A 12,253-nucleotide genomic window follows, 5' to 3' on the forward strand; every position below is an offset into this window, starting at 1 on the left:
TTCCAATTACTACTCAGTAGTCATTACTGGATGCATCCAGTTAGTTGTAATAAATTAATTCTATAACATCACATTAACAGCTAAGGGTAGCCGAACTCACACATGTTCCACATGTTTAGGTCACTGTAATCAGAATTTCATGGTCACATATGCACTTAATATAACTTTCCACACATAACAAAAAGTTTAAATCAAAAGTATTTTGGTCACTGGACTTATGAGTGGACTACTACTTATGAAGTGCTGCAAGTCTTCCATTTCACAGAAGATAAATATATTTGACAGTTCTGCAGATATTTTATACAACCTCAGCAGCAGGTCTGTCTTTTTCCCTTCTAAAGAATACTTATGAATTTCTGTTGGAAGCTATAGCACATTCTTTATGCAGGTTTTTTTGTCCAAGTTTCATGTCAGCCTTTGTGAATTTTTAAAGGAATTTTTTAAAATCGTATTTTAATAGAACAAAATTATGCTTTATTACATTTTTTTGAATGTTAGCATGATTTCAAACACAATTAAGATTTACTGCTAATGAAATTATCATAGAACCTTTTCCTAACATCCAACCCAAACCTTCCCTGACACTGCTCCATGCCATCCTTTGGGTCACTGGTCACCAGAGAGAAGGGAGCAGTGCTGCCCCTCCACTGCCCCTTGTGAGGAGGCTCTTTGTGCGCTGTCTTCCTGCAAGAGAAGACTGTCCTTCAATTGAAAAAGGAAGCATTTCCAACATAAATTAAGAAATGTATATGTACTGGACTCAAGAGTTCCAAATCAGATTTAAATTTAAAAAATCAAAAATCTATAACTCCTTTACAAGTTTGTAGACACTGTTAGACATTCTGAAGGAGAAATTTAGAGATACTTGGAAAACAATTACATTTCAATTTAAATTCTAACTGCAGATTAAACAGATAACTGCAGGTATCCAAGTAAAACAGGTTTTGGCATTTGCTGCATATATTAGTCTGATGAGAAATGGGAAAAGAAAATAAATAGATGACTGCGATGTGTACCATTTTTGGAGTGTTTTTATAATATTCCTTTTCTGGCAGTTCAAATAGAGTAAAGAACTAAAAAACCCAACTTGTTTGCAATGAGAAGAGTGTTTTGTTCTTTGAATACACGACACTGTTCATTTACAGGACTTCTTTGCGAAAATACAGATCCTCTGCTTTGGGAATCATCACAAAATGGGGGAAAAAAAAATAAGAAAATTCCTCTTATTCACAATTTAAGGATTACACCAATGATTACTCTAACCATGGGTCCCTCTAAAAATACAACTTCAACCTTGATTTAAGATGAAAATGTAGTATGAAATTAATTATAATATACCAGCTCCAATTTTGGTACATCATTGCAACAACTAAGTGCTTTACTTACCTTAGGAATCTAACTAGAATGGTACCGAATTCTGTACAGAAAATACATTAGAGATGTAGGAAGAAAAACATTATTTTGGATGTGTCACAAAATCCACAAGTTCCATTTGCACTTCCTGATATCAACCACCCATTTAAATACAATTTTAAACTCTCAGACTTTTAAATACACTAGCTCAGAAAAGCCAATAATCACTCATATGTGATCACCTGCAGCATCTGGTTTTGCATCACATTTAAGGAAAAAGTTGCTCGCTCTTTCCCATTTTATCCATAAAATCCACTTCCAATTCCACATGGAGTCTTATTGACCTAAATCTATCTAAATTACTTCTTTACTAATTTTTCTGAGCAATGAAGCTGTATTTGTTAAAAGTAAATACCAATATGTGGTATTGGAATAAAAACCAATTCTGTGACATTTAACTGAAAACTAGTATTGGGATATTGATTAAAGCATTTGGTGAAGTTATGTTCAAAACTCAGGAGTACTCACATCCTGTTGCAAATAAAATTTCTACTGATTTATAATAGACATAAACCCAAAGGATTACCTTTAAGAATTGCTAATATCAAGTGTTCATTTTGATCCAAAATGATACATGCTACTAGCGTTACTTCCTGCATAGAGACTGCCATGTTTGTTTTTAAACTTTTTTGCTTGTATAAAGCAAGTGTCATATATAAGCAGGTGTAAATTACTGGGATCTGATACCTACCTCCCAGAAAAATGTAAGAATTACACCAGAATTAAACCAGACTAATAAGAACTGCTTAACTATTAAAAAAAAGTCATTTAGCAAAAATAACCAAACTTCAGCAGAATTTCACTGCCAGTTACTGCTTCAAAAGCCTGACAATTCAGTTAGACACCAGAGTTTGCAAATACTCACAGAAACAGTTACATAATGGATTTCCACAGACATAGATGCATTGTACTCAGCTCAGGAAACTGAAACATTGTCCAAAGAAAGACTTTCAAGAGCTTTGATAACTGAACGATCTCTGGCCTTGGACATCCAAGAAAATGCAACACATCCCCTTTCTCTGTATTAGTGTCTGAGGCCTCTGATGCAAACAAGATTAGCTGTTGGTCCCTTACTGTAGAAAGGTTTTCTTACCAGGTACACCACGCCCATATCATCTAATTATGTTTACATCAATTTAGGCCCTTTCATTGAAATAAAAATTACTTCACATTTTAAAATATTGGCATTTAGGACTAGAAAGCATCTCCTGGATCACCAGGTACAGTCTTCCTGACTGCAAAAAGTGTTCATGAAAGATGTGGGGCAAAGGTGCCATATCTCATAGACAAAGAGTAGAATAGTCCTTCTGGCAGTCATGTGTAAAGCACCCCAGCACAGCCAGGACCTTACTTCTATTGCAGCTGTTAGAAAACTTTCCCTCATACCTGCAGGCCAATAAAAACAAGCACCTCACAAACCAAGGTCTGTGATTTCATCTTTATTTGTACACATATTCACACCTTACACCCACACACAGATTTTCTTTTGCTTAAAGTATTTTCCCTCCTGGGCTACTGTGAGAACACAAACACTCTTAAATTCCTTTTGGAGGCAAGAAATTAGCTTTAAATCATTGACTGAAATAGCTTAAAGTTATAGTAATCAAGAAATACATAACTTTATCACTGAAGGATTTTAAGAAAAGACTACATTTTTGAGGTATTTTGAGGTTGAGAATGAGGTTGGTGTCTTGTAGCATGGGAAAGATTAATCAATATCTTGAGATGCCTTCTAAGAATGTATTTTTTAAAAATAATCTTAAATAAAAAAATCCACCTTGATTCACAGTATCAGGAGAAAGAAGGGAAAAAACCTCCAAACTTTCACAATCTGGTTTCGTATTTAACAGCTTTTTAAAACATCCTTTGCAGACAGTCAAGCTGTAATGGTGCAGCAGTGAGCAGAGGCCTGAAGGTCATTAAATGTCAATGCACAGTGGTGCAGGAAAAACTAACACTTGAGTTGCTTTCACACAGACATTTAAAATAGAATGGCTTATTGCTTCTTAGCGGTTGCAGCACCTAGAATCAACACACTTCCTCTTAACTGAAAAGTACAGGGCTATTTCACACATTTAAAAGCTAACATGATGTTGTTGTGGAAATAAAATTCTGTAATTCTATGCAAATTCCTAATACAATGTTTTTTTAAAAGTCAAATTTGGAGTCCCATCAAAAACAAGCCCAGCCTTCTATGAAGTCTAAAAGCAAAAGCATATTCTGCAATGCTTCCCAGCTGTCTTAATGCTGGGAATCATATTTCCTTGCTTTTCTCAACAGTCACTGTACTTGATAGGATGTATTTTTTCTTTCTCACTCAATCCTTTTTGTTTTGTTTTGTGTTTGCTTCTATTGAAGAAGGATCAATGTGAAACAATCTACAAAGTGTTTTGAAGCATTTCAGAACCTGAATTATGATAAACTAATTTCATGTGGTTCATCTATTATAATGAAGATGCTGATAGTGCATTTGTCCAGCTCCAGCTGGGAATTTTTGATAGGGCAGATTTGCCTGAATGGGACAAATTTGGAACAGTCAAAAGGAAAATAAAATTGTTTATGAATTTGGTAACCCTCAAATCAGCATTCAAGAAGTCAGAAGCTTGGATCTAAATCCAAAGGAATGTATTCTGCTACTGCCAAACCTGTAAAATCTGCTGCCATTCCATATTGGTTTACTGTGACTGCTAGTTGAGGATCACATTTAGAAAATGCAAGGAGCAGAGTATCTGTTACAACCACTGACCACAAATAATACAAATTTCCATCATGTCATGGATATATAATCTACCAGCTCAAATAAAAATCTTGGAACACTGGTCTCCTAGAACCATTTGTCTGAAAAGTATTCACTGAAAAGGCTTCATAAAAAGTATTTTACATGGAGCACTTTTTCTCTTAAAAAGCTGTGACTGCTGTCAACAGTTCACATTCCATATGCTGATAATGCACAGATTTACTAATTCCTATTAGATTATTTCTCAGGTTTCTTATTCAGTCTTTATGGATGAACAGGGTAGCTCATAAGAACACTCAAGAAAATTAACAAAGACCTTAGCTGCACATTTAGCTGCCAGGGCTCCTGTAGCTTTTTCTTTTTGCACTTTTCTGAATAACTAACTTTCCCTCCAACATAAAGATCTAACATCACAGATATATTATTTAGGATCTTTCAGTTTTCTTTACAAACTATGTATCTTTACAGAAGATGTGAATCCCCACATACTTGTTTAATACCATAGAATGAAATCAGAGAATTCTAATTTATTTGATCACCATTGATTTAGGTCACTATAGCAGACTAAGTGGCTCAGGAACAGCTTTATAAATTTTTGAGACATCTCCACATCAGTGTAAGAAGGGTGAAGAAGGAGGTAAGATAGATGAGGTTATTAAGGAACCGAAACAAAAATATAAAAAGAGGAAAAATTTAGTATGGAGACTAATAGTGCAGGCAGCTGTACATTCCTAAATTGGTCTTGGCAATATGTGCACAAGAAGTCTCAGGTCTGAACACATCTGACAAACAAGTTCTGTTTATGCCATTCCAAGGATTCATTCACATGGTGACAGCATATTTCTCGCGCTCAGATATTCTTTTTCTTCTTTCGGGAATTTCTGTTTAGCAGAAACTCTGTATTTGTGCAAGCATTTAGTCCAATCTACTACCTGAGATAATAAGTACAACTTACAGTACCAGAAGGAATCACTGCAAATGACTTCTTGGAAGTGAGTCAAGTTTTCCTCTCATCAACATTCAGCACCAGTGCCAGAGCAAGCAGAAGAAAAAAGAAAGCAAACACAAAATGTAACAAGCAGAAAACAGAGAGGAGGAATAATGTTATTTCTCAATTAAAAGGAGAAATTCAGGGCTTGAAACTTTGTTTATGAGGGTCTCATAGCAGTGACCTGCATTTGTACAGGACAAACAAAAAGGAATTTTCATTCATTTTGCATTATTCTGTACCTGTAGAGGAAGTTAAGGAATACATTTCCAGAAAGAATGGAGCCAAAGATGTGCATACAAGTATCTCTGTCCTTAACAGATAGATTTTCCCCTGTTCACCTTGTAAAGTACTCAAGTAAAAAAAAGGCAGTGAATACAGCAGACAGCTGCCATTAACATTATACATTATTAATTCAGCAAAATTCACATCTTCATTGAAGTATATTGATAAAATAAGCAAATATCATGTTTATTTTCCTCTCCCATGATTTGTTGCAAAGAATTAATTGGCATCATTACTGCAACTCTGCCTATCTAATAAGGGAGTAATAATATCACATTTTTGACAAGGAGTTTATGATCCGGGTAAATTTACAAATGCACTGTTAGTTAAGCTTTTAGTTTTCTAAATTCTTGTAGATACTTCTAACATTTTCTCCAAAGAATATTCCATCAAACAGACCAAACCAAAGATGGTATTCAGAATTTTAAAAAGTTAAAAAAGATCTACAAAGTAGGTTTTAGAAAGGACTCCATTCCTTGAGAAAAAGAAAACAGATCACAGAAGAAACCAGCATCTTTGTCACCCCATTCCCAATATATTACTGTAAAGTTAATGAATCCTTGTTTCATAGGTTTTGAGTGTTTTTAGCAAAATATAGAAAACTAATGTAGTTGCTCCTCAAATAATTTAACAATAAAAAATACCTTTACAAAACCTTTGCAACAAGAAAAAATACTGGACTCTCAACTGCATGCATGTGAACTCCTAGAGAGCAGAACAAGATACCTGCAAATGTGTAAATAAAGGTAGAATTTGGGTTTCATGACCCATCTGTACTACAAAAAATATTTTTTTCAGAATTTATTCATCTTTGCAAGTACTGCCATGGAAAGCACAATAAATGAGCTATATGTAAAAATCCGTACCAAGATATTCAACACCAAGTCTTTCACATGACTCCAAGCAGGCCTTTTTTGTGTTTTCATAGCCATAATCACTGTGCCACAGTTTGGTAGTTATCCAGAGGTCCTCTCGCTTCACACCACTCTCTCTGATGGCCTTTTGGATGAGCGATTCACAGCCATATCTTTTTGCTGTGTCAATATGACGAATGCCACATTTCCTCAGGGCGTGGACCACTGCGGCATGGGAATAGCCACCCTGGTGGGAAGTACCTAAACACACAAAAGCAGAAGTGAATTGTCAGCAGTGAATTATGAATGGCATATTTTATAATTGTTTCAAATTTTTCTTTTTTCCTTTTTCTTTTTTTTAAATATATTTATTGTCAGAAAACCTTCTTATTTAATTTTCATTTTCTAATAGTAAAGAAATGGGAACTGACTGATCTTTAGGCTTGGAAAATACATGAAGTGGGAGAAGATGGTGCTGATCAGAAGCAACTCCATCAAAATCAAATATCAACAGCATTTAAATGTAGAGAAGTGATTCAAGGAGGTAGGCTGAATATCGTCAAAGAGAAAACATACTTGATGGAAATTTAGTATACGTCTCTTAATTTTCATACAGAAGCATAACATTTATAGATGAAAATATTTTTAAAACCATGAAAACCTCAACAACTTTTAAAGTCATTTACTTTGCAAAAAGTCTATCCCGGAATCTTTACTCTGTTGAACTCCTGGTAGCTTGAGATCATTATTGCATTGTACAATCCCAGGCTGGGCCACAGTGCAGGTGCCATTCACATAATGTCAAATTCAGCAGTAACCAAAACAATGGAATCCTACAAACGAGTTACAGAATGGGCATGCAGCGAGTTTCAGTAACAAAATCCTGTCACACTGTCATTGTGTGGGGATTCACTGGACGTGTATTTTGCATGTCAAGGGGACGGAAGGAGGAGGAGACTCAGCAGGAAGAGCAACCAGCAGGAGGACTTCAGATAAAGAACTGGTTGAGAGCAAGGAGGATGATGTTTCTACTTACCCTTTCCTGTTAGTTGTTTTTCCTGCCATAAGCCCCTCACCCATTCACCCTCACTCCACACACTTCCCACAAACAGTATTTTCTACAGTTTGTTGGAGGAAATGCTCAGCCAGTTCCAGTCAGCTCCCAAAGTCACCTCCTTCCAAGCTGATTAGTACTTAAAGGCCCTCACGCCGTAAACAACAGGCAGCATGAAATCAGCTCCTCACAGACTTGAGACAAGGCCCTGAACAGGCCACAGCAACAGGGCTCCAGCCACTGCTAAATCTAAATAAATTAATAAAGGACTCCAGGTTAAAGAATTATTTAAAGTGAAATGTGTACCTGCTCTTACGCTTCTCTTTCCCTCCAAACATGGTACTTATTTCAATGCTCAAAGTCATTTAAACTAAGATACAATATGGTGTGATCTCCCACCCAAACACATCAGGATCACAACATCCTTCTGATCACAAAAGGACAATTTTCACTTTTCATTTGAGACCAACGAAATGTGGAGTAGTGAATTCTTGACTTATCTTCATGGATTTTGAAGTGATGAAACTGTAATATTACATCCCTACAATTTTGACATGCACATCATAAGTTATTTACTTTCCAAACATAAACAAAGTTTTCATGTTCTAAACAATGAAACTTTAAATCTTCTTTTTTCAAAGCCACTAATAATGATTACTACTTGGCTTAACTTCTGAGCCAACTAGAAATAAATGTCTCTAAAACTTGTTTTACATCAAAATAACTTCAGCTAAGTCAACTTGGTTTTCAAAATAGCTATTTCAAAATCCTCATGAATTTTAAGAATTTTTAGTTTAAGAATTTTAGATGATTACAATGCTACTACATTACAATTATGGGCAAAGACTATATATGCAATTTTACATAATTCAAATCCTACGGGAATTTTATTACAGAATTATGTAACTAGCACAGAAAAATTACTATACTTCTTCACAACAAACCCTTCACTTTTAATATGCTGGTACTGCTGCAAAATAAATGAGGTTGTAACTATTGTGTCTGTTTCTGGCTGAATGGACATTTCTAAGCACAGAATGAATGGAGTTCATTTAGAGGTCTTGCAAATGGACTCAGACTCTTCATGCATAATGGATTTCAGTAAGAACATTAAGGACAAACAACTTTTTTTTTTTTTTTCTTAATTTAACCCTTTAATTTAAAGGGAGAGAGTGGTTAAGAGGGAAAAATCAGAATAATTTTGTTATTGTTCCCCATTCAGTGATGGTATGCACACTCGTTACACAAGAAATAAAGACAGTAAGATCAAGCTGGAGGAAATTATCTCAATTTCTATGCCTAAAAATGAACTACAACAGTCCTGGTGCACTACACAGTAATTAAGAAGGAATCAACAATTATTTAATATTACCACTTTGCAAGCCAACTTAATCATGAACAATAGGCTGATAAGTTAATTTTGCTACAAATATAACATTTCACATCTTCAGAAACCACAGTTTTCTTGTGTTCACACATGTGATTAAAGAAGTTACAAGTCATAAATACAGAAAGATGACAAAAGTGAAGTGACTGAACTTACTAATTGTTTTTCTATTAGAAATTCAAACAATGCTATTTGAACTCATTAACATTTTTACAGGTTTGGGATTCATTCCCCTTTGCTCACAGAAATGTGATTCACACTGAACATACATACTTAAATACAGAATATAATCATGCATTTAAAACTAGTATGAACCTGTACCCTTTCCATCCCCTTCCTATTTTTAAAAATATTTAATACATTTTTCCCCTAGAATTTGCTGATAAGAAATAGGAATTCCTTTCAAGAAACTATCTCAAATATAAGTAAGTATGGGAATGCTTCCTATTTTTTAGCTAATATTTTAACTTATTTCCTAGGGAAAAAGCACTGTTACCTCACTGACTGAACTAAGCCAAATTTGATAGACTGCAAGACGTGCAAGACAATTACATTCCTATGGATTTTGTGAAAAACTGGTGGTTGTAAGGGACAAGGATACTGCAGTGAAAATATGGATAGGTCAGAGGACACAAATCCATGGAAAGCAGGCTTAATTGGTTACGCTGTTATTTTGTCACAGTTACTCATCACTTTCTCAGTACCCTGAAGAACACTGCCATCAAAACTGGAGTGAGAGAATGTTCTGACAACCCATAAAATGATAAAAAGATTATTAGAAAGACAGACTCCTGTTTACAATGCAGCTGCTACAGGGGAAAAAAACCCTGACATGTCATTCTGCACCACCCCGAACACCTCAAAAACAGAAAATCAGCAACATCTTGACACCTGACCCCACCAAATATGTAAAACAAGTAACAAGCCACCCACTATCCCCCCTGCCAGATTTATGCACAATCTCAGCTCAGCCTCATTAAACTTTCTGTTCTCCCTCACAAAGCTTCAGAACTACAGAGAGAGAGATCCAAAGCACCAACAGTTTTTCAAAACAGAGCCAGGATCTGCTTTCTCTCCCTGCTTTCTCCCTCTCTCTGTGGCAATGTGAAACAATTATTCATTTGAATATACAAAAATGTCCAGTGACATGAATAACTTTGGCTACTTGAATCCAGTGAAATAACATTAGGAAAGTTCCAGCTGGTGAAACCCCAGCCAGAATATTTAGAGATCACATCACAGATTAATGATCTTCTGACATCAGTAGTAAATTTTAAAGAGTTGACAAGGACAACACCTGTAAAAATACCATTCCTTGCTTTTTTAAGTGATCCAAGTAATCACATAAAAACTCTCAAAAGCAAAAGCTCAAACATTCTTTTTTCAACTTTTACACACTCATCGTGTATATATGGTATTGTATATCATACCGGGCTTGAAATATTTGATTCTATTAGTTTTATTTCTGCTATTTCAATATTACATCAATAAAACATATCTTACGAATATATTGAATTTTTTTGGTGTTCATATAGTTTGATCTCCAAATTTCCTTATGAGAAAATGTGATGATAAAACATAATACATAATGCAAATGAACATATAACACATTTCAAGGTTGTTAATGCATTCACAAAACCACATGCCTCTTCTGAGGAAAGGCTCAAGGACAGACAATCCTTACTTGCTGTCTGTCTTATATCCTCCTTCTGATTTTGTATTCATATGATCCTCTGACAAGCTGACTAAGATTGCTAAATGGCCAAAAAAAGAGAGTACAGTTTCAGAATTATTCATGAACCTGAATAATTCCTCAGAGAGGAAACCCACTAAAAGGGATGGAGCAAAACAAGTTCCCCCTTTAGCAGCAGCAGTTAAATAATTTGATTTAATAAATGCTTTTATTCAAATAAAAAAATAATAAAATAAAATCACACTTGTGTCCTAGCCAGTCAACAAAGAACCAGAAAGACCTTCTCCATGAACTTTTCTCCTGAAGCCCTTCTTTCTGTTACATTTCCCAACACCATCCCTACAGTTGCTCTCAGACAAGATGATAATTTTACACTAACTTTCTATTACTGCAGCACTAAAACCCAAGTGTTCTTACTGCCATAGTAAACTATTTGGCATAGTTTTATCTAACAGGGTCAGTTACTCTGAAAATCCTATGCAGCTTCTGATGACACAGTATTCAAGGATCCTCTCTCTTCCTAGACTGTAGTGCTTCCTTCTGCAGCAGGTGAAACCAAAGTCAATCTCACTATGAGGTTACCACACTCTACAATTCTCGTGAGGCAACCAGAGACTATTTCAAGGTAGGAGATCCACATTGAATAACAATTACTTTTACAAAGTAACTTGGATATTTTATTCAGAGTACAGGACTGGCACCCAATGCGCATATAAAATAGGGCAGCTACTCCTGAGGGAATGGAGCCTATGGAGACAAAGGGCTTCTGGAAAAACTGGAAGGACACCATCAACAATAACTTAAAGACACTGAGCAGGCTCCCATTTTGTAATCAATGGTTTATAATTGGTCAGAGCAAAAGCAGCACACTGGTTGAACTGAAACTCAGCCAGTTAAGGCAAGTTTCTCTTGCCTCTGTAGAAGTTATTTGGATTATGAATGGTTTAAGTTTTTAGTATCTAAGTTTTACTTCAGTAATGCTTCCCATTCTTTTGTTTGCTTGTTTGTCTGCTATATATGATCCATTGCTTAGTGCAAAGGTGTCACTCTGGGAGTGTTTTTCCCCTGTGCAACTCAGAACACACTAAGAGAGTTCAGTAACATGAGCAAAAAAAAGTAAGCATGATTTTAAACTCTGCAATTCTACTCAGGCAAGTCTACACAGGCACCAAGATACAAATGCAGGAATACAGCCTTGCCTCAAGGCATGAGGGTAGGATAGAGCCATTACGTATTTATTATGTATCCAGGGAAAGGGAAGCCAGAATTGCAGGTTTTCTCTCTTCCTGAGAGGAAGGAAGAAATGGCAATGAGCCACTGTTGACAGAAGCACTCTATTCCCTCCATCCCAAAGAGGCTCTGACTGTAAAGGATATTCAGATCATCTACTGTAAAATGACCACACATTTCTGTTCACTGACCCACCATTTATCTCCTCAGAACCTCAAACAGAGAATAGGTGCAAGAGTAACTTCTCAGAATGTGTCTTGTGGCAATCCCAGAAAGTCTGCAAGAGGCATCTGGTATCAGTGGGATGCTATTGCTCTGATATGGCACCAATTCATTAATGAATTTCTGGCAGCAAAAATAACTATCACCCAAAAAAATGCAAATTTTCTTTTCAGCAACAGTAAAGAGATTTCCACTGGGAAAGTGCCAGCTATTTATATTATTTATCTGTAGTAGTAGTAGTCAAATATTTTAATCATGCAGGATCTATCAATAAAATCCAGAAAGAGACCTATACATTTGGAAGGCAATTATGAATGTGTAATTCATGTACAAATTTCATAAGCAGAGCAGCAACACACATTTATTTAAATGTCTTTACAGACAGACTGC

At 35.6% G+C, this 12,253-nt stretch overlaps 1 protein-coding gene across 4 annotated transcripts in view; it reads right to left on the bottom strand.

Annotated features, from left to right (window-relative positions):
- Positions 1 to 12,253, bottom strand: part of LOC107208068 (uncharacterized oxidoreductase ZK1290.5-like) — a 44,818-nt gene that overhangs the window by 25,429 nt on the left and 7,136 nt on the right. For all 4 annotated transcript variants that reach the window (XR_004498466.1, XR_004498465.1, XM_033516320.1 and 1 more), the window contains exon 2: positions 6,290 to 6,538. Coding sequence is in view for 2 of the 4 variants with exons in the window: in XM_033516320.1 (XP_033372211.1) it covers positions 6,290 to 6,538 (249 nt within the window). In the remaining 2 variants the exon portion in view is untranslated. The remainder of the gene's footprint in view (positions 1 to 6,289; positions 6,539 to 12,253) is intronic.

Source organism: Parus major, chromosome 8 (genome assembly GCF_001522545.3).
Source record: "Parus major isolate Abel chromosome 8, Parus_major1.1, whole genome shotgun sequence".
NCBI lineage: Eukaryota > Metazoa > Chordata > Aves > Passeriformes > Paridae > Parus > Parus major.